This window comes from Acinonyx jubatus, chromosome D3 (assembly GCF_027475565.1).
Source record: "Acinonyx jubatus isolate Ajub_Pintada_27869175 chromosome D3, VMU_Ajub_asm_v1.0, whole genome shotgun sequence".
Taxonomy (NCBI): Eukaryota; Metazoa; Chordata; class Mammalia; order Carnivora; family Felidae; genus Acinonyx; species Acinonyx jubatus.
The window spans coordinates 51,382,048-51,404,921 of record NC_069392.1 but is presented as its reverse complement, the minus strand read 5'-3'; the positions used below and the strand labels follow the sequence as shown (position 1 = coordinate 51,404,921).

General features: G+C 36.3%; 1 protein-coding gene across 2 annotated transcripts in view; it reads left to right on the top strand.

Moving 5' to 3' along the window:
* DSC2 (desmocollin 2) overlaps nucleotides 1-22,874 on the top strand; it is a 35,374-nt gene that overhangs the window by 713 nt on the left and 11,787 nt on the right. For both annotated transcript variants that reach the window (XM_027068691.2, XM_027068692.2), the window contains exons 2-11: nucleotides 7,371-7,455; nucleotides 8,338-8,537; nucleotides 9,482-9,601; nucleotides 10,778-10,933; nucleotides 13,946-14,090; nucleotides 15,034-15,200; nucleotides 19,989-20,123; nucleotides 20,372-20,557; nucleotides 22,120-22,376; nucleotides 22,497-22,639. In XM_027068691.2, coding sequence (XP_026924492.1) covers nucleotides 7,371-7,455; nucleotides 8,338-8,537; nucleotides 9,482-9,601; nucleotides 10,778-10,933; nucleotides 13,946-14,090; nucleotides 15,034-15,200; nucleotides 19,989-20,123; nucleotides 20,372-20,557; nucleotides 22,120-22,376; nucleotides 22,497-22,639 — 1,594 coding nt within the window. The remainder of the gene's footprint in view (nucleotides 1-7,370; nucleotides 7,456-8,337; nucleotides 8,538-9,481; nucleotides 9,602-10,777; nucleotides 10,934-13,945; nucleotides 14,091-15,033; nucleotides 15,201-19,988; nucleotides 20,124-20,371; nucleotides 20,558-22,119; nucleotides 22,377-22,496; nucleotides 22,640-22,874) is intronic.

Here is a 22,874-nt window from a genome sequence, read left to right as displayed (position 1 = left end):
GACCTGGGCGCCGCAATCCCCAAGGGGAGGAGTACTGTTGGCAGTAGATGTACTCAGCGCAGGCAGAGAGAGACGCAGGCGTGAGCTGCAAACGCCTTTCCAAAACCGTGGCCTCTGGGTACGAGCGGGGAGCGCTGCTCCTCCCGGTCTCTGCAATTCCCCGGGAAGGTACGGTCCACTTCTGCCCCGGTGCCCGGTTCCGGCCACGGCTGGGGCGAGCGCTGGGCGGACCGGACGGAAAGTGCGCGCCCTTGGGTCACAGAGTGCGCTCCTTTGCGGGGGTTGCTCTGAGTCTCTCTGAGCGTGTGTGTGTTGGGGGAGGGGGTGGGGGCCATCGGGAGAGAGAGTAGGGGAGTGGTCTCGACCCTCTGCACCCGGAAACGGTAGATGGGCGGGCCTTAGGAGACCCTTTGTATAGTTCCCATTGCGTGTCTCCGAGTGCGGTTGCCAGCCCCTTAGTCTTTAGGGAAATATTCGTCCGGATCTCTTTCCCCAGAGGCATCTGGATTCCTCTGCTCTAACTTCTTTCCCACTTTAAAGAACTGTAGCAACGACCCCACCCACCTAACCTGGGTGCGAAAGGGGGTGGCCTTATTTGGGGAGGGACAGTACCCCTCCCAGGCAGAAAAGACTGGGATCACATGCGGGGGGGGGGGGGGCGAGGGGGATGGGTGGCAGATGCTTCAGGAATTTAGTGCGAGTGGACAGCCCCTGGGAGAGTTTGGGATCGGAGGTTTCCCAGATTGGGTTCCTAAATCCTCTACAAGGAGAAAAATTAAACAGACCAGGTGCCAAAGAGTACTCAACTCAGTAGTGTCGTTTCACGTTGAGCCCCAGGCATTGGAGCTCAAGTCCTCTGAAGGACAAGGGGACAAACCTGGAGAACAGACAGCAGGAAGATTTCTTCTGGGAGTGCTGGAACTGGGGGGCTGAAATTTTCGGATAATTTCGCTTCTCAGTCGCTCTTAGCTTGCAGTGAATTCCTTAAAATTTTAGGTCGTGAAATTGTAGTTGTACTATCATTACAATGTCTTTCCCTAGGAATTCTATGGACTTTAAAACCCTTAATTAAATTCCCAGGGCACATTAGTATCATAAAAAGGGCCAGGTGCACAGCAGTTAATATTTTACTGTTGAGAAAACCAAGAATGGAATAAATAACGGTTGCAAAATATGTAGTTGATGACAAAGAAATACTTTCGGTTAGATCCCTAATAAAGTTGCCAGTTTTTAAACCACTGGCCATTTTCTTTGAAGGAAAAAGTGATTAAGCATGGATGATAATAGGCCTGGGCAATAAATAGCGTTGCTTTACATATGCTTACACGCAAGTCTTTCTCTGTGTGATCTCAGATCCTTTCTAGAAGAACGTCGATAAACTGAATAAATTAAAGGTGAATAATCCTCATTCCTTGGCTTTTCTTAGTTGCAAAGCTGGATAGGCCAGAGGTGGGGTAGATAGGAAAAAAAGTGCTGGCTCTGACGCACCCCTGATCCTGCTGCATTCTAGCTGGAAGGCCTCGTCTGATGCTCATATGCATGTATCTGTACAAAGTCCTGCCTGCTTCAGATGGTTCTTGTGGTGGTGAGCCTCAAGTGTGATAGATGTTCAAAGAGCATCTGGGTAGAAGATATTATTAAATAAGAAGGGGTAATTCCTCTTCACTGGGGGAGCGCCCTTTACATTTCCTCCTGTTCTTGTACCCAACTAATCCTTCACCATTCTAAACATCAGCTTCTCTCCACTTCCTAATATTGCCTCACCTTGCACACGTCTTAATCACTCGAACTCTGGTTTCTACCTAAACACCTAAGGAGGCTGCTTTATCTCTGAGGTCATAAGGGATCCCCACTGCTAAATATAAACCATTCCTTATACAATTCCACCTTGTAGATTGTGTCTTTATTGAAATTCACTCCTTTTTTCTTTTGACCTTCCTGACCACTGATAATCATGCTCCCTGTTACAGGTCCTGTCTGTGAAATACACAGGTGTCTACTTGTACTAAATTTATTTTGTTAGTTGGGATGTCTTCATTGAACAGTAAGTCTTTATATCTCCCTAGTATGATGTATGACACAGCATTTATTATCTTCTCAGACAATGTTGCTTTTCTTCTCGTGTCATGTATTTCAGTGAATGACACTGCTATACACCTTATTGCTCAGGTAGGAAGTCTGGAAGCTGTTTTTCCTTCTTCACTGTTCCCCTGCCCAAATCCATCATTAACTCCCGTTAAGTCTATCTTCAGAAATATCTTATGGATATCTCTGCTTCTCTCCAACACTCCTGCTATTACTTTTTGCTATTATAAATAATGTCACAGTGAATAAACTTGTGTGCATATGTCACTTCATGTATTGGCAGGTATGTGCATAGAATAGATTACCAGAAATGGGATGCCCAGACAAAAGTATAGATGACTGTATTCTTTTGGTATATATTACCAGCTCCTTCTCACCCCCATAAAGGTTGTATATTCACTAGACAGAAAGAAATTTTATGATGGATAGCATATCCCACCATTGAGGATATATATATATATATATATATACACCATATATATATATGGTATATATATACACACCATATATATATATGGTATATATATATGGTATATATATATGGTATATATATATATGGTATATATATATAGAATTGTACATGTGTATATATATGTATATATATGTACCATACTATAGTATATTATAGTATAGTACTATAGTATGTACAATATGCTATATTATATATTATATAGCATGTCATACTATACTCTGTTATATTATACTATGTATATATAGTATGAGACTACTTGATCAGGCAGTCATTTGGCAAAAGGTAAAGTTGAACCCATACCTCATGCAGAACACCACAGAAAAGTCCAAACAGATGAAAGATTTAAATGCACCATATGATACAATACAGATATTAGAAGAAAACATCGTGAATTCCTATTTAAATTTGGGGTTAAGGGGGCGCCTGGGTGGCTCAGTCGGTTGAGCGTCCGACTTCAGCTCAGGTCACGATCTCGCGGTCCGTGAGTTCGAGCCCCGCGTCGGGCTCCGGGCTGATGGCTCAGAGCCTGGAGCCTGCTTCCGATTCTGTGTCCCCCTCTCTCTCTGCCCCAACCCCGTTCATGCTCTGTCTCTCTCTGTCTCAAAAATAAATAAATGTTAAAAAATAAAAATAAAAAAAATAAATTTGGGTCAAGAAGACTTTCTATGGTTCACATGGCTTAAATTTCAAAAGCCACTTATTAATATTGAGAAAACCAATTATATTCAATTATAATCATTAATATAAATATATTATAAATGTTATAAATAATATAAATCAATTATATTAAGACACACATACATAAACACTTGTCTGTGGCAAAAAAACTGAACCAAACAAAAACATTATAAGCAAAGTCAAAGGTAACTCATAAATTGTAAAAAAAAAATTTTGCAGATCATATTTTAAAAGTCTAATCTACTAATATATAAAGAGCTCTTATAAATCAAGTAGTCCAACATGAACATGGACATGAAAAACTCCCATAAAGTAATAAAAATGGCCCATAAAAATATTTCACCCTCGCTCATAATAAGAAAAGATGAATTTAAGTTTCATTGACATGTCATTCCCATTTGGCAATCATCCAAAAGTTTGACAATACAGGGTAGGCAAGAATGTGGAGAAATAAGAGCTCTCATAAATTATTGGTGAGTGTAACAAAGTTACAACATTTATGGACTGTATAGAGTTACAAAAAACACGAATAGAAACTTTTACTTTTTCCTTTCCGATTGTATGCATCTAATATGTTTCTGCTATTCATATGCAATATTGCGGTTTTAATTATTGAGACTTCATAGAATTTTAAATATCTGCTAGGGCTAATATCCTTTCATTGCTTTTCTTTTTCATAATTTTCCTGTCTTTTCTTATTTATTTTTACTTAAGACTTTTTAAATCAGCTTGTCTAGTTCCAGAAAAAAATATTGTTAAGGTTTATATTGGGATCATGAAATTTATAATTTAACTTAGTGAAAATTGATATATTTATGTTGATTTTTTTCTATCTAAAATAATATCTTTCTTTTTGTGTGAGTCTACTTTTGTGTCTTTCAGAAATCTTTTCAGATTTTTCTCAAATAGACTTTATATCTTTCTTGTTAAGTTTACTCCTTGGCATTCTAACTTTTTATTGCTTTTGAAAATAATTTCTTGGGGCGCCTGGGTGGCTCAGTCAGTTGAGCATCCGACTTCAGCTCAGGTCACAATCTCGAAGTTTGTGGGTTCGAGTCCCACGTCACGTTATGTGCTGACAACTCAGGGCCTGGAGCCTGCCTCAGGTTCTGTGTCTCCTCTCTGTGTTCCTCCCCTGCTCATGCTCTTTCTTTCTCTCAAAAATAAATAAAGATTAAAAAAATTTTTTTTATAAATGTATCCATCATTTTTAGTTTGGGCATGGTGGGTTTTGTTTTTTGTTTTTTGTTTTTTTTTCTCCTTCCTGAATGACCTAGCTGCCATTATTGGAAATGAAAATCATTTCCCTGATCCATTCTCCACACTGTTCAGACTCACCTTATTCCAATAGGAAGCTGCTTATGTAATTTATCTGCTTAAAACAAACATTTGGTTTCTTATTATCTTTAGGAAAAAAAGATCTACATATGTTGTTAACACTGTTCAGAATCTATCCCAAACCTACTTCTGTGAATCCAGTTTAAACTTTGTCCCTCTTGTAGCATCAGCCTTTCGAGATTTTGTTTTCAGATCTGTGTCATCTCTGGGTTTCACATATGCTTGTTTCTGTGTTTGGGACATATAAGCTCTGCCTCCTCTTGACATGGCTCATGTACAGCCACTCTTTAGGTGACCTCACCTGGCTTCCACACAAGGCCATCGTATAGCAACTGTACCTCCCTAGCAGAGCATTTATCCTACTTTACTGAAATTATGACTATGTCTTACCCTTGAACTGAATGTTTCACGAGGATCATGTTTACTGCTCTGTGTCTGGTACATAGAAGACATTAGGTAAATATTGGTTAAATGCATGAATGAATGGATGAATACTGTTCCCTAAAGTATTATCTTAATCTAGCCGTATCTCATCTTCTCTGCTGTTTTTACTTTAGTCCAAGTCACCATCCTCCCTCTCTTGGATTTCTACTGGAACCTCCCAACTGGTGTCCTTGTTTCCACTCTTGCTGCTCTACAGTCTGTTCTCACAGGGCCACCAGAATGAGTCTATGTAAATGCTTGCCACCTGATGCTACTCCACAACTGCTTCTTCTTCTTCTTCTTCTTCTTTTTTAATTTTCTAAAATGTTTGTTAGCTTTTGAGAGATTGAGAGAGTGTGAGCGCCGGAAAGGCAGAGAGAGAGGGAGACACAGAATCTGAAGCAGGCTTGAGGGTCTGAGCTGTCAGCACAGAGCCCGACGCTGGGCTCCAACTCATGAACCATGTGATCATGACCTGAGCCGAAGTCAGACACTTAACCAACTGAGCCACCCAGGAGCCCCTCTCCACAGTTTCTAAACCTATGGGTGCTTCTCTTTGCACTCAGAATAAAGTCGAGAAGTTTTAGACTTCTACTTTGAGACTCTATGTGATCTACCCATGATTGTCACTTCAATGCCTATGGTATCACTCTTCCCTCACTGTGCTATACTACCATGACCACCATTTTGATCCTCTCGTACACCAGGCAAAATCCTTTCCCAGGATTTTGTTCTGTTTTTTTCTCCACCTGGAAGACTCTTCCCCAGTTGATGAACTGGTTTGCTTCCTCATTTCATTCAGGCTTCTGGTCTTCCCTTTGTCACCTTTTCTCTCTGCTTTATTTTTCTCACAACATTTATCTCTTGGCATTATGCGACCTTTTTGCATTGTGACTTTGGCATTATATGACCTTTGTGTATTTATTTTGTTGTCTCTCATTATAAGATAATCTCCATGGGGTCAAAGACTTTGCCTTGTTCATTGCTGAACACTACCTAGTAAGCAACCTGTAAAGGTTGGTTGAATGAATAAGTAGAAGCATGCTTTCAACCACCCTGAGCTGGACTCTTCACTTTCTCATTCCACTCCTGTTCTCTCTAGAGGATGTGGCCAGTGAACATTCTTCTCATCTTTTAATTTCCAATCCATCCCTAATTTCCAAATGAAATGTAATCCCAGCCTTGCCTAATCCTTCCTATATAATTTGAGTTGGATAATTAAATATGTCTTGGCATATGTAGTGGAAATAAAAATGTGTATTAGAAATAAACATCCAGATTTTGATTATTTTCATTTATGTTTATAGCCTTTGTAAATACAGTGTCAGTGCTCGTCAGCAGTCTTGCTTTTGTCAAAAGCTTTGCAAAATTGTAGAAAAAATTGTGAATCTTTCAGAAGTGTGTATTATAAAGTTTTAGAACAGAATTAAATTTCAGTGTGTTCAAATATATGTTGTATTGGAAATGGTTACCATAAATCACTAACTCATTTCAAAAATCTTAAGTGATATATTTTGTAAAATGACCTTAATGGTCATTTATGAGAAGATGTGCCTTCAACATAAATACGTATTTCAAAGTTACGTGCTTGTTTGTGTGAGGTCACAGATAAATCATCTCTACATTGCTCCGTGAAAATGAGTTGATGCTTCTCTTTAAAGCATTGGGTTTTCAGGGGCTCCTGGGTGGCTCAGTCGGCTAAGTGTCCGACTTTGGCCCAGGTCATGATCTCGCAGTTCGTGGATTCAAGCCCCGCTTTGGACTCTGGGCTGACAGCTCGGAACCTGGAGCCTGCTTCTGATTCTGTCTCCCTCTCTCTCTGCCCCTCCCCTACTCGCGCTGTTTGTCTCTCTCTCTCTCAAAAATAAATAAACATTAAAAAAATTTTAAAGCATTGGGTTTTTGTTTAGGATATTATTGATTTGATATCGTAGCTCATGTGCAATTGACAATTAACTGAAATACTTTGCTGGCTCTGTAATTTTTTTTTCTCTCTTTCCTAATCACATACCTGTGCTGCCTTCCTAAGTTTTTAGTGCTCACATTGGTTGCCATTAATTCCTCGATTACTCACTAAGTTAATCAGTGAAGTTACTATTAACTCCTTTTGCAGAATAGGAAAAAAAGCCCGAGAAGGTAAGGAATTATTAGACTTTACATGCTTTGTGAAGGAGGGAGCCATGACTCTTGGTCTATTGTTTTATTCTTCTTCTCCATACAATTTTGTTCTGATTTTACTGCAGTGTATGTTTTTAAATTTTATTTTGCAAGTTGTATAAACTAATTTACAATTATACCAATTTATAATTTATATAAACTATGTACACATTAAAAGGATCTTTCTTTAACGTGTAATATTGATTTGGTATTTTAGATCTTAACATTTGCCTGTGATGCCTGCAAAAAAGTCACGCTACATGTTCCCTCCAAACTAGATGCTGGAAAATTTGTTGGTAGAGGTAAGAAACTGCAAAAATGTGAATAAATCCTAATTTGGTACGATCTTATAAAATTAGTGTAATTTTTAGAAGGATAACTGTATTGGAATTAATGGTTAAAATGATATTTTATCATCTGTAATACATATGTACATATGATGTCATTCCAATAAAAGAGATACTGTGCTTTCTTGACAAACATGATGATATGAGTAGATAAAAAGGTTTAGTTTGAATAATAATTATTAATATTTATCCTAGATGAAAGGTATGGCATATAATATACTTCTGTGAAATTGAGAAATAGCATTGGAACTGTTTCTTGAGTTTAAAGGTATTGTTTTTGTATTTTAATCCTCAGATATTTTGGCATCTTACTGATACTTATTTCCACATATTGTTTTTTGTCAATTAATTTTTTTCACATAACTCAAATGTGCAAGGAAGGAGCAGACCAGTGAGAACACAGAATGTCATGACTCTTTAACAACAGATGCAAAGAGTTAAATATTTTAATCTAATAGCTGCCGACTAATTCTCTAGATTCTGTTTAAGTTCAGTTCTCTCATGTGTTACTCTATAGCTAATTTCAGTTAATAAAGAAAAACTTTTTTGTGTGTTGGTTTACATATTCAAACATTAGAACTCACATGCCCTTATTTCAGGACAAATGTCTCTTTTTTAGAAGGATATAAAGTAGGTATTAGAAGTGATATCTGTGTTTATGCACAGCTTAATTCACCATATGGTTTCATATGTACTTTTAAAAATGCAACATTTACAAGTGTCAGTGTAATTAATTATAAGTTTTTGGCTTCCCGCCCCCAAAAGCATAGATTACTGTTAAACCTATGTATTATTTTGTTTTACCTTACAAATGATTGTTCTGTGTATTTTCCACAGTTAACCTGAAAGAGTGCTTTCAATCTGCAAATCTAATTCATTCAAGTGATCCTGACTTCCAAATTTTAGAAGATGGTTCAGTCTATACAACAAATGTTATTCTTTTGTCCTCAGAGGAGAGGAAGTTTACCATATTACTTTCCAACACTGACAACCAAGAGGAAGAGAAAATACTTGTCCTTTTACAGCATCAAACAAAGGTATACCAAACTATAAACATGCAGCATAATGAATTGGTTTCTGCAGGTGTAACATTACCAGGGAAGATGTGGAATCAGAAACAATGTGGGATGGTTTTGCTTGATGAAAAATGAAAACCATCATACAACTTTACAGTGTTCAAGTGGCGGAAACGGGTTTTGCCATATCAGTTATTCCAGGTTATAATTACTTTTTATTTGGGACATAAAAGGAGAAATTGGGCTACTGCAGCATGAGAAGTTGAAATCAGACACAGAGAAGCCTATCTTGATCTTTCTTGTAGAGTCGATTTCCAAAACAAGTTTTAAAACTCTTGTTTCTGGAGGTCTTATGTATCTTAGCATAATTTGTAGTCTTAAAAAGTAGATGACTGTTTTAGGTTGAGGTTCAGACCTCATACGAACTTATTGTATTATGACACCAAAGATCCAAATGACTTCTGTTCAGCCACTGGCCATTATTCACTACAGCGGTTTGAGAGTTATCACCACTGTTCTCTCCTCCTTCTGACACAGATCTCTCTGTTGGTCCCTGGCTCTTCCTAGTTGCTGGTGAGTGGAAGGTACATATGCTAGATTTAGGAGATCACTCACTTCATTCATTTTCCTTGAATCTCTCTCCTCCCATCGTTTTGCATGGCAATATGGCAATGGTAGTCAATTTTATTTTTGTCTTTGTAATTTTGTTTCTAGGCTTCCCGTTCCATCTCTCTTTCTTCCATATTCTCACCAAGTTATTTCCTCAAGAGGATTGATGTGATAACAGTTAGGACCATGATTTCTTTGTTATCTTTTGGCTGTGTTGACATTTAGTTTGGTTTTCAAGCACTACCATGGGCTTACACCTTCCCAGCTCCCCATGAAAGGAGATGTGTCAGAGTTCCAATGTTTGAGAGTATATTATTCATTGGCTTTATTATTTTTTTCCTGTCTTCTAAATGTAGGTACTGAAGAAGAGGCATTCTAGAGAGAAAGTTCTAAGACGTGCCAAGAGAAGATGGGCTCCTATTCCTTGTTCAATGCAAGAGAATTCCTTGGGTCCTTTCCCACTTTTTCTTCAACAGGTACAATTTACTTTCCTTTCACTGTGCAAGTCTATGGCTTCCATTTTTTTTAATTTGGCTAATGAGTATGCAGTTATTTCGAAAACAGTTGCATATGAATATATGAGTGAATGAAGATGTGTATTGTATGTTTCAATATATGGGTATAAATATATATCTTTACACCGTCATGCATTTTTTTGCAGTTTTAGTCATGCAAAGCCTTTTTATGAAATTGTGAAACTCATCTAGCACTCTCAAACACATGGTTCCTTAATGAATTTTCATGTTAGTAAGGGTATCACAGAGTGTAGTCTAGAAACCCCAAAACATCTTCCATTAAAGAAGATAAAATTACTGACAAGAAGACAAATGCCACGAAGGGGAAAAGACACATACATCGTCCTTGTTAATTGTTTATCCCCAAGTCCACTACTTAGATCAGACTATATCCACGTTTTCTGTCTCTTTATAACTTTTTATATCCCACAACAAATTTAATGCAGCTGAAAGAAGAACATATTAAAGTCGAGAAAGAAATCATTTAAAAATAATTATGTTAGTCATCCTGATATACAGTCAAGATCTTACTAAGAGTATCAAAACAACTTGGGAAAAAATTTGCTTTTTGGATCAAGTACCAGAATATCATACATGCCAGGATATTACATCATTTCTCTTCTCACCCATTCTTGCCACTCTTTCTCTTCAGCTCCTATAATAAAAAAGATGTTGACAAATAATGAAAACTAATTAAGGAAAGCATTTTCCGTGTTTTTGCCCTGCTCACAGTAACTTTAAACCTAGAGTCTCAAATCCTGTGTTGCATATAATAACAATTCACGCTTAAAAAATTGACAAAAGGGTAATTTTTCATGCTCAGAATACTTTGTTTTCTCAGACAGTTACAGTCTTAAATGTTTGGCCCACATAGGTACCATTTAGCCTTTAAAGTAGTCCTCAGGTATTCTGGAAATCTAAGATACTGAGATATTTTTCTTCTCATGCCTTGCTCTTGTAATTTCTGTTATTAGGTTTCCTTATTCTGTTACCTGTTTTTTATTTGTACATGATAATGAATTAAAGAGGGCAATTACTTATTGCAATAAAAATGGCAACATGATTGCATGAATGTATAGATGAAAGTTTTGCTGAAATAAAAATCTGTCTCTTATATATGTAATATCTACTTTCTAGATTCAATCTGACACCGCACAAAACTACACTATATTCTATTCCATCAGAGGACCTGGGGTAGACCGAGAACCTATAAATTTATTTTATGTAGAGAGAGATACTGGAAACCTGTTTTGTACTCGTCCTGTGGATCGGGAGCAGTATGAATCTTTTGAGGTAAAGTCTGAAGGTTACATATTGTGTTAGTAATTATTAAGCTTGGCTGCTTTATCTCTCATTCTCAATTCATTTACCCTCTTCTGTCCTCTGAGTTTGTCATCTAGGCTCTGGCAACATCCAATAGCAGAGACTTGAAACAAAAAAAACTTTATAGAATAAAGAGCATTAGATTCTTAGATTGGGTCTTGGCATGATAGTTTAACTTTTCTTCTTTTTTTCTTCAAAAGAAAAAGGGAATACCACTCTGAAAAACAGTGATTCAGTTGGCATAAAAGGTCTGTGAACCTCTTTAGGGTACAGAGAGATATCATGGGAGGTCAGTGAACTTTGCAAGTTAGACGTCAGTATTTTTGCAACGAGAGAAGGTTAACTTATGGTGAATAGGTGAGGAGTGTGGACAGTGCTTAATCAAGATTATCCAGTCTTTCATCATCTGGTTAACTTCCCATGGTGGCATGAGCATTAATATGGGAGAATTTAACCTAATGTCGTATTGATTTCCCAACAGGACCTGGTCATTTTGCTTAACTCAGTTTTAATTATTTTACGTCTACTTTGGAGGAATTACTTATTCATCAGTAGACCAAATTAAGTGAATAGACTTGCAAACTTAGAATTAAATATTTATGTTTAGAATTGCTACAACATGGCCTCCTAAGTATCTGTAATGTTCTGCTTTTTCTGAAAGCTGTTATGAGAAAACTTGGAATTAGAATTCATATTATAAAAGTAAAAGAAATAAATTGTATTCCACACACAATGTATAGCCATGCATTTGCTTTATTTCTGACTTTCCTTTTTTAAATTTAAAAATTCGTAACTTAAAAATCTAAATATAACTACCAAATATAACTAAAATCCTAATTAGTAGAATATAAGATAATATTCTAGTTAACAGCACCTGGGGAATTTGGAGTCCTAAGAAACCAAAGTTAATGAAGATCCAGAAAGTTATATTTAAAATCCGTGCACCTAAAACTTTCAAACAAAACAAAATAATAGAGAAATGAAAAGATATTCTAGGCTCGTAGGTCGGAAGAACAAACATTATTAAAATATCTATGCTATGCAAAGCAATCTATAGATTTAATGCAATCCGTATCAAAATACCAACAGCATTTTTCACAGAGCTAGAACAAACAATATTAAAATTTGTATAGAACCACAAAAGACCCTGAATAGCCAAAGCAGTCTTAAAAAAGAAAAACAAAGCTGAGGCATGACAGTTCCAAACTCCAAGTTGTATTACAAAGCTGTACTAATCAAAACAGTATGGTACTGGCATAAAAAAAAAAGACCCATAGATCAATGGAACAGGGAAGAAAACCCAGAAATATACCCACAATTTTATGGTCAGTTAATCTTTGACAAAGAAAGAATGAATATCCAAGGGAAAAAGACAGTCTTCTCAACAAATGGTGTTGGGAAAACTGGACAGCAACAAGCAAAAGAATGAAACTGAACCACTTTCTTATACCATACACAAAAATAAATTCAAAATGGATTAAAGACCTAAATGTGAGATCTGAAACCATAATAATCCTAGAAGGGAGCACAGGCAGTAATTTCTCTTACATCAGCCATAGCAACTTTTTTCTAGATGTGTCTCCTGAGGCAAGGGAAATAAAGCAAAAATAAACCATTGGAACCACATCAAAATAAAAAGCTTCTGCACAGCAAAGGAAATAATCCACAAAACTAAAAGGCAACCTACCGAATGAGGGAAGATATTTTCAAATGACATATCTGATAAAGGGTTAGTATCCAAAATGTATAAAGAACTTATAAAACAACACCCAAAATACAAATAACTCCATTAAAAAAATGGGCAGAAAACATGAACAGACATTTCTCCAAAGAAGACATCCAGATGGCCAACAGACACATGAAAGGATGCTCAACATCGCTCATCAGCAGGGAAATGAATATCAAAACCACAATGATATATCACCTCACACCTGGCAGAATAGCTAAAATCAAAACACGAGAAAAAGCAAGTGTTGGCAAAGATGTGGAGAAACGGGAATCCTCTGGCACTGTTGATGGGAATGCAAACTTGTGTGGCCACTGTTGGGGGGTTCCTCAAAAAGTTAAAAATAAAACTACCACACAATCCAGTGATTGTATTACTTGGCATTTACCCCCCAAATACAAAAGCACTAATTTAAAGGTATACAAGCACCCCTATGTTTATGGCAGCATTATTTACAATGCCCAAATTTGTGGAAGCAGCCCAAGTATCCACTGAATGGATAAAGAAGAGGGATATATACAATGGGATATTATTCAGACATAAAAAAGAATGAAATCTTGCCATTTGCAATGACAAGGATGGAGCTAGCAAGTACTATACTAAGCAAAATAAGTCAGTCAGAGAAAGACAAATACCATATGATCTCATTCATCTGTGGAATTTAATAAACAAAACAAAAGCACAAAGGAAAAAAAAAAGAGAGATAGTCCAAGAAACAGACTGGTAACTGTAGAGAACAAACTGCTAGCTACCAGAGCGAGGGAGGAGCAGGGAGGTGGGTGAAATAGGGATTGGCGATTAAAGAGTACATTTATCATGATGAGCACTGAGTAATTTATAGAATTGCTGAACCACCATATTGTACACCTGAAACTAATATAACACTATATGTTAACAACTGGGATTAAAAAAAAAAAATAATAACACTTAAAAAACAAAATAAAATAAGAAAAAGCCACAAAACAATCTTCAAGACTGTTCTGGGAAATAATGATAAAAGCCATTACACTCATGAAAAACGTGCAGCACTAGTGAAGAAACCAAAATTATCTATGTTATTATATTAGATAAACATAAAATGCTGTAGTATACCATGGGATTAACCACCTCTTATGGCAGTAAGGTCATGTCCACATCCCAAAACAATAACAAATGGCAAAATTCACACTGCAATGCCACACAGTTTCCAAACTAAAGCCAAAGCAAGTGTAAACCATATTTTAATTTTGCTTTTTTTCTTATTTTACTCCTCACAGCTGATTGCCTTTGCCACAACTCCAGATGGATATACTCCAGAACTTCCACTGCCCCTGGTAATCAGAATTGAGGATGAAAATGATAACTACCCAATTTTTACAGAAACAACTTACATATTTACAGTTCCTGAAAACTGCAGAGTTGGTGAGTACCTACCTTAACAATATACGGTAACTTAATGTTTTAATTCATAAGTTGAGTTTCATGGTGGCCATTGGGAGGCAGCATATCTTGCTGGCAAGAACAAGGCACTTGTCACTCAGACCTCTGTGGGTGGAATTTTACTCTGCCTTTCACTAGCTGTGACCCTGGGCAAACTTCCTAATTTTGACAAACCTTAGTTTTCTTATCTGTAAAATGGGTTATTGATATGCAAGATTGTTATGGAGATTAAATGATACATTATACACCTGGAATGCCAAGCATCGTACCTGAAAAATAGAGAAGTTATTCAGTATCTTATTTTGCCTTCCTGTGTGAGATAAAATAAATACTTTTAAGAGAATGTACTCTAAAAAGGAGTCTTTAAGTAATTGAAGTCTTAGCCTTGAAGAGATCTACTGATATTCCATAGTGATTAAATGATTGACAATATTCTGAGCATAATCATAAAGGTCATTGAAAATCATGCGTTTTCTCAATCATATTAAAATGAACCATTTCAGCTGGAAGTCAGAATGCAATCTTTGAGTCTTCTAGAAAGATCTAACCGAACCAAGAATTTTGGACACATTTTTGACCATTTGATCCATTTAAGTGGAGACTTACAAATAGAAAGAAGTTAAAGAATAATTGGAATTCTTTAGTCTAGAAATACAAAGGCAATTGGAGGGGCATTGTCAACATTTATAAATTATACATTAAATACAGTAAATGTGGATACGGTCACCAAATTCCAAAATGTTCGAATGCTGGGATATTTACAAGAAATGATACTTCATATAGAAGTCTGCAAATGTATGAATTATTACTCTGACTTATAATTAAGTGGTCGAAAAGTTTTTTGAGTAGATGGAGAGGAGTGAAAAAAAGGGAAAGTTGAAAATGTAAAAGGTTTGTATACTGAAGAGGATTTTTCAACATGTAGGCTCTACCGTGGGCCAGGTATGTGCAACTGACAAAGATGAACCTGACACGATGCACACGCGTCTCAAGTACTCCATCATCGAGCAGTTGCCAGCGTCAGCCACGCTGTTTTCTATGCATCCGACGACAGGCGTGATCACCACGTCATCATCTCAGCTAGACAGAGAGGTAACATAAATACTGGCAGACAAAACCTGATTATCACATGGCCATTTAATCGTAGATCTCTGTCCAGCACCTGTAGATGTGTTTTTGAAAAAGCATGTTGTGAATCTAATTTTATAAAAGTCAGTATTTTAAGTGTGTTGATGGAGATCATTAGCCTCGCAGTTTACTAATTTTGAACTGCTAATTTGTTCTCTCTTGAAATGTATGTTTTACAAGGTCAATTGTCCTAATATAAACATAATTATAGTATAGTAGTACAAACAAGGCCAAATATGAGAAGTGAAACTTTTGAAAATGTTCGGAAATTTGTTATTTACAGATAACAATGCTTCTTTTTTTTTTTGCCTGTGTCATCTCTTCTTCAACCATCTCATCTACGTTCTTCCCCTTATATAAATTATAAGAAAAGTTGATTTCTATCTCTTTGATCTCTAGTTTACCATTTTCCATTGATTGCTTGAAATCCTTACTTGGGTGTTTCATAGGTACCGAAGATGCAATATACATATAAAATTGAACTCTTCTTTACATCTAAATATGCTCTTCTTCCAATGTTTTTGAGTTCAGGTGACATTAGTACATTTTTTTTCCTGTTAATTTTTCTGTTGTCAGCTTGGATTCATGTCTTCAAAATTGTGTGTGATGTCTTCTCTTGCTCCCTTGATCAAATCACTTTCCAAATCATGTTGATGTTACTCCCAAAATTATCTTCTAGTTATATTCTGTCCATTTCTGCTTCAACTATCCTAGTTTAATGAGTCATTCACTTGGTTATTCACTATTACTTCCTTCACCAAGCATTTATTCATCTGAATTCTTTTTTTTTTTTTTTTTTTAGTTTATTTTTGTTTGTTTTGAGAGACAAATAAAGAGCGGGGGGTGGGGGGGAAGGGGCAGAGAGAGAGAGGGAGACAGAATCCCAAGCAGGCTTCTAGCTATTAGCACAGAGCCCAACACGGGGCTTGAACTCACTAACTGTGAGGTTATGACCTGAGTTGAAATCAAGAATTGGACACTTGATGTTCTGAGCCACATAGGCTCCCCTATTCATCTGAATTCTTATAGTAGTTTATCTGGCCTACATACTACATTTATAATCCTTAATCTTAAAATATAGTAAATATCTGTTTGTCAGGTATATCGTTGATTCCTGAAAACTTCGTACCAGATTCATTTCTTCTTCCTCTTTTGTTTTCTCATGGATTAGAACAGTGGCCCTTAAATTTTCTGGTCTCAGGACCAATAAATGCTATTGAGGATTCCCAAGATCTTTTGTTTAGTGGGTTATATTTATTGATACTTACTCTGTTAGTATTTAAAGCTGTCAGAAGTTGGGGCGCCTGGGTGGCGCAGTCGGTTAAGCGTCCGACTTCAGCCAGGTCATGGTCTCGCGGTCCGTGAGTTCAAGCCCCGCGTCGGGCTCTGTGCTGACAGCTCAGAGCCTGGAGCCTGTTTCAGATTCTGTGTCTCCCTCTCTCTCTGCCCCTCCCCTGTTCATGCTCTGTCTCTCTGTGTCTCAAAAAAAATAAATAAACGTAAAAAAAAAAAAAAAGAAAGCTGTCAGAAGTTTAAAATATTTATTTATGTACCCATTTAAAAAATCATAAATATATTACATGTTAACATAAATAACATTTTTATAAAAGATAATTTTCCAAAACAGTAAATAATCTGCTGGGAAGACTGACATTATAATGCATTTTTCCAAGTCTCTTTAATACCTGGCTTAGCATAAGACTGGTGGATTCTCATATCTCTCTCTGCATTTGGTTTATTATAATATGTAGCTTTAGCTAAAGTATATAAAGAAAATCCAACATGATATGAAGTTAGAAAGGAGAGGAGTATTTTAATAGTTATTTCAGATCATTATGGCTACTCTTTTTTAATACTACACCAAAACTTGACAGGTTTGGTTTCATAAATATTTCATCAGTTTTTGGGTTTTTTTTTTGTTTTTTGTTTTTTTTTTTTTTTTTTTGCAGTGTGCAGTGTGCCTTATCAATGAGTTTTGTACTTTGTTACATTAAAATCCATTTGTCTATCTTATACTGTGAGTGGATAGTTTACCCATGTATGATTTTGTAACATCATGTGTTTACCATTTGGAAAATAGTGGTTCACTGAGTTATGCAGATCCTCCTTCCATATATTGATACATTTCATATACCATATGGAAAAAAGTCACCTTCTCACCTCCACTGATACCACATTGGTCGATACAGGCTTTCTGGAATTCTCATTCTTGCTTGAAAACCCCAATTTATCATTGGTAACATAGTTGTTTTCCTTGAAGTGACAGATTCACTTTATGTATGACAAATTGTCTTCTAACACTAGTCTAAATAACTGTCAGTGTCTTTCATGTAAAAAATGGTATTTTATTTAAAAAACCCACACAATAGCTAATTCAGTTCATAAACAATCACACAGGTACTTCCCTTGAGAAGAACATCATACCATGTTATGTAGAAGAAATGCTTTATGCATATGTCCCCTTTCTTCACTAGACTATGGGTTGAAATTTAAGAAAATTTAGTAAAATTCTTCTTTTTTTTACTGCATCTACAAAGACATTCCTTAGTGAAATTGTATTTTATTAAAATTTTATTTTATTATTTATAAATTCATTTATTTTTACTGTGAGTGCGTGACAGTGAAGAAAACAGGATAATCTGCAGAATAAATGAATGAGTGAATTACTGCTACAGCTCTATAAATTATACAGATTCTTCATGGAATTTGTGTGCTCAGGAAAAGCAAATTATAAACCAAATCCTCTTTGACCATCAAATCTTAAATAGATCCTTCTATAAGTCAGTTGAAAACACAGGACTAATGAAGGAGTCTGGGAGTGTTTTCACCCATGAATGTTTTAGAGACACTTATTAATGCCAGGATTCCAGCTTTCATCTGTTGCCTTCAACCACTTAAGCGCTTTACACATCACAATTTGTCTTCCATCTCAAGATATCACAAGTTAATATTTAGGTCCCAAACTTCATTTCTTCCTTTGCTTTATCAGACAGTTGATTGTTTTCAATAAACCTCAGTTCACTACAAACAAAATATGCATTCTCTCCTGCAAGTACACTAGCATGAGTTTTTAAATGAGGCCAGTATTTTTAACTCTATCTATATGATTGATTATGAGAGAAGAGTAAATCAGGAAAATTACATGTGTAAAAAGCATAGAGATAGAGAACTTTTAGTTTTATTTTAGGCAATACACACAGACGAGAAAGTTTAAGAAGCAACGGAATTAAGAGGAGAGTAAACATTCTTGGTGGAAGGTTAGGCTGGTTTTTTACGTATTATTTTGTCTTATGAAAAGAGTTGAGGGGCGCCTGGGTGGCTCAGTCCGTTAAGCATCCGACTCCGGCTCAGGTCATGATCTCGCAGTTTGTGAATTCAAGCCCCACGTTGGGCTCTGTGCTGACAGCTCAAATCCTGGAGCTGGCTTCAGAAATCTGTGTGTGTGTCTCTCTCTCTCTGCCCCTCCCCTGCTCATACTCTGTCTCTGTCTCTCAAAAAATAAATAAATGTTAAAAAAAATAAAAAAAAAAAAGAGTTGAATTATGTAAGAAGGGTATTAGTATTATCATCTTATAGAAGAGAAAACTTAGCTAAAAAGACTTTTCCAGGGGCGCCTGAGTGGCTCGGTCGGTTGAATGTCCGACTTAGGCTCAGGTTATGACCTCATGGCTCGTTTGTGAGTTCGAGCTTTACGTTGGCCTCTGTGCTGACAGTTCAGAGCCTGGAACGTGTTTCGGATTCTGTGTCTCCCTGTCTCTCTCTGCCCCTTCCCTGCTCGTGCTCTGTCTCTCAAAAATAAATAAACATGAAAAAAATGTTTTAAATGACTTTTCCAACTGCCAGAGAGATTACATTTGTTACTTTAGAGTTAGGAATAGAACCCAAGACTTCCAAAGTTCATCCAGAAGGCATTATTATCAGAGTTGCTTTTAATCCTTTCATGCTTCAGTACTTAAGATAAATGAAACCATTATGAGAAGAAACACATTTTTCTTAAACTCTAAGTGAACGTTCTTCCATCTCTGATGAATAGAAAGCCCTAAGAACCAGATTCCATTTTCCATAGAGAGAAAAAATTACAGTTCCGGATCTTTTTACAAATGTAAATATTTAAAATCTACCTTTTTTATGTGAGGATATCTCACCTAATTATTACAAGACTGGTATGAGAGTCACTGCTATGTATTTTTCCGCTTAAAAATGTACTTTGGAAAAGAGATAAAGATTTTGATTAACTACTAGGCAATTTTAAAATGTGCTATGGCTATATCTTCTCTTTCTGGTGAGTAAAACTAAAACCAATTCTTCTATATTCTATGAGTAGCACTTTAAATTTGAGAAACTAGTGGCCCCTGGTGGCTCAGTTGGTTAAGTGTCTAACTCTTGATTTTGGCTCAGGTCATGATCTCACAGTTCATGAGTTTGAGCCCCACATTGGGCTCTGCACTTACAGCATGGAACCTGCTTGGGATTCTCTCTCTCTGCCCCTCTCCTGCTCACTCTTGCTGTCTCCCTCTCAAAATAAATGAATAACAACTTTAAAACAATAAAAATAAATTTAAGAAACTACTCTATTTTAATAAATTAATAGAAAAATACGGGTGTCAGGAAATTATTCTTTTGCTAATACATGAAAACTATGAAATTTAAGTGTTCTTCTTAAATTTTTAATGCAAGAAAATTTACAGAGTGTAAATTAGGATTTCATTTATAATGTTGCTTTTGCATAATAATTAAATTCTTTCCTTTCAGCTAATTGATAAATACCAGCTGAAAATAAAAGTCCAGGATATGGATGGTCAATATTTTGGTTTGCAGACAACTTCAACTTGCATCATTAATGTTGAAGATGTAAATGACAACTTGCCAACATTCACCCGTACTTCTGTAAGTACATGATAGTAATAAAAGAAAAATGTATGATCCAGTGTTAATTGGTAAACATGCATACCTCTCTCCATGCTGCATGATTTCAAATGCAGTATCCCCAGTCACGGGACAGTAACCCGGACTCAGGGTTTAAAATCATGTGACCATAGTCCTTGGAAATTAGAAGAACTGAGTTTACTTCCCACTGTGCTCTATTGGTTACAGTAACTAATTAAGCCTTTTTTTGTTGTTTTTTATTATTTTAGTATGTGACATCAGTGGAAGAAAATAGAGTTGATGTGGAAATCTTACGTGTTACCGTTGAAGATAAGGATTTAATAAATACTGCTAATTGGAGAGCCAATTATACCATTTTAAAGGGCAATGAAAATGGGAATTTTAAAATTGTAACAGATCCCAGAACCAATGAAGGAGTTCTGTATGTGGTTAAGGTAAGAATAAATTAGTAAATTAGTTATTTGTAGCTTATAATATCATAGATTAGCATACTAGGGTTTAACGAGAAGAAGAGAATTCTGGTAAATATACGAATAATGTAAATGTTCTCCATATCTATAATGGGATGGATATATTCAATTTGGGAAACCTTTTATAAAGGCATGATTTTTAAAATAATATATATATATGTGTGTATATATATATGTGTGTGTGTATATGTGTGTGTGTATATATATATGTGTGTGTGTGTGTGTATATACATGTACATATGGTCAATAGTATCCACTTTATAACCAACATCTCTTAACAGTTCAAATACTGGCACAGCTTTGATGCCCACGGGGGCCAAGTTTGGGGCCAAACTTTCCTGGCCCATTCCTTCTGTAGCTGGGTCAGGGAGACTCCACTTATTTACTGAATTTCCCAAATGGTGAGTTATTCCTGGTAAGACCCACAGGGAGAGCGTTTGTAGATCTGTTCATCTATATTTAGCATACATTACAACCTTAGCTTCTTGGTTAAGAATGGGAATCGTCAACCATTCAAAGATGCAGATACTTGTAAAACCTCTTTCTAATACTATTCTGCAACATCTCAGAAGACCTCACTGCTATTTCCAGAGCCAGTTAGCCCATAAAGCCACCTGAGCTCCATTTGTTTTGGACACAGTCCTAGTCTTCATTGTGCTGTATCTTTATCTAGAATGTGATTCTATCCTGGGTCCGTGTAGTTTCCCTTTTTGTACATTTTCACAAAGAGGATGAATCAAAAGTGACGAATTCTTTCTTCTTACCATGATGAAAATTAGCTGCAGTTTTGTGGGTTAATTTCTGTATTTCAAAGAGTAAAGAAATGTCCTTTGAATCTTATCTCTTTCCTCATCCAACCCCTACCCTAATCCTTGGTATTCTAAGAAAGAATCTTACCTCTGTGAAGTCTTAACACCTGACAAAATCTCTGTCTTGTAGGGAATGGCTTTACCCATTCCCATTATAACTAATATCAGGCAAGATAAAATAAAAACGTTCCAGTAAATTTGGTACTACCAGTGTTTTTTAGAAAGTACCTGGGATGGAAGAGCTAACAAAAGACAGTTAATGTCCATGAGCTTTCCAGTTTCTTCTCTGTCCTCTCTGAAAAACATTTCAGAAAATTTGACCCATAGTTTCTACCCCAAACCAGGTACAAATAATTTTATTCATGTCAGAATGGTAGGATAAGTTGTCCCAAAAATGAATGGAGCAGAAAATAACTATTGGTTAGGTTATGGAGTTCCTAACATCTCAAGTGTTAACCTCACATACTTTTTGCAGTCATTATCAGGACCTCTGATATTACTTGCAGTTGAGGAACAGTTTTTGTTTGTTTTGTTTTGCTGGTTTTGTCCACCCAAATACTGAATCAGTTGAAGGATTCTCCTCTTCCAACCACCACCTCGTTTCTGAGTCTATGTTTAATATTGTTAGGACTATTCCCGGCACGAGTTATGTATGCCACTTAGCATGGCCAAATGTTAAACGTCTTGATCTGACTTTCAACACACTTGCTTTTGTAGCCACTGAATTATGAAGAAAGACAACAGGTGAACCTACAAATTGGTGTAGTTAATGAAGCTCCGTATTCTAAAGAGGCTAGTTCACGATCAGTCATGAGCACAGCAACAGTTACCGTTAATGTAAAAAATCAGGATGAGGGCCCCGAGTGTAGCCCTGCAGTGCAAACCGTTCAAATTAGAGAAAATGCGCCACCGGGAACAAAGAGCGACGGATATAAAGCATATGACCCCGAGACGAAAAGTAGCAGTGGCATAAGGTATCTTCTTTAGTTAACTCCAAATTTACCATGATTTTAAAATTCATAACTTGTTTTGATGCCAGAATTATAATTTGGCCTATGACCCATTTTGTCATTTTAATTTATCATTATTAACAGGTATAAGAAATTAACTGATCCAAAAGGGTGGGTGACAGTAGATGAAAACTCAGGATCAATCACAACTTTCAGAAGCCTGGATAGAGAGACAGAGACCATCAGAGGTGGTGCATATAATATTACAATCCTTGCATCAGGCAAAGGTAAGAACTTTGTTTTTAATCCTGCTACATCAATTCTCACCTACTTACATCCTCAGTGTTTAAGCCAACAGTATAGATTTTTAAATCAGCTGCATATATTTTCAAAATGTATTTCTCCCCCAAAAGACATAGAGCAAGTGAGAAGTTTGCTGTAATTTATTAATTCATGTCTGCTTTCTAATAACACCCCCCGTTTTGTGTAATTATAAAATAATTTAGTTATAGAAATACTGGA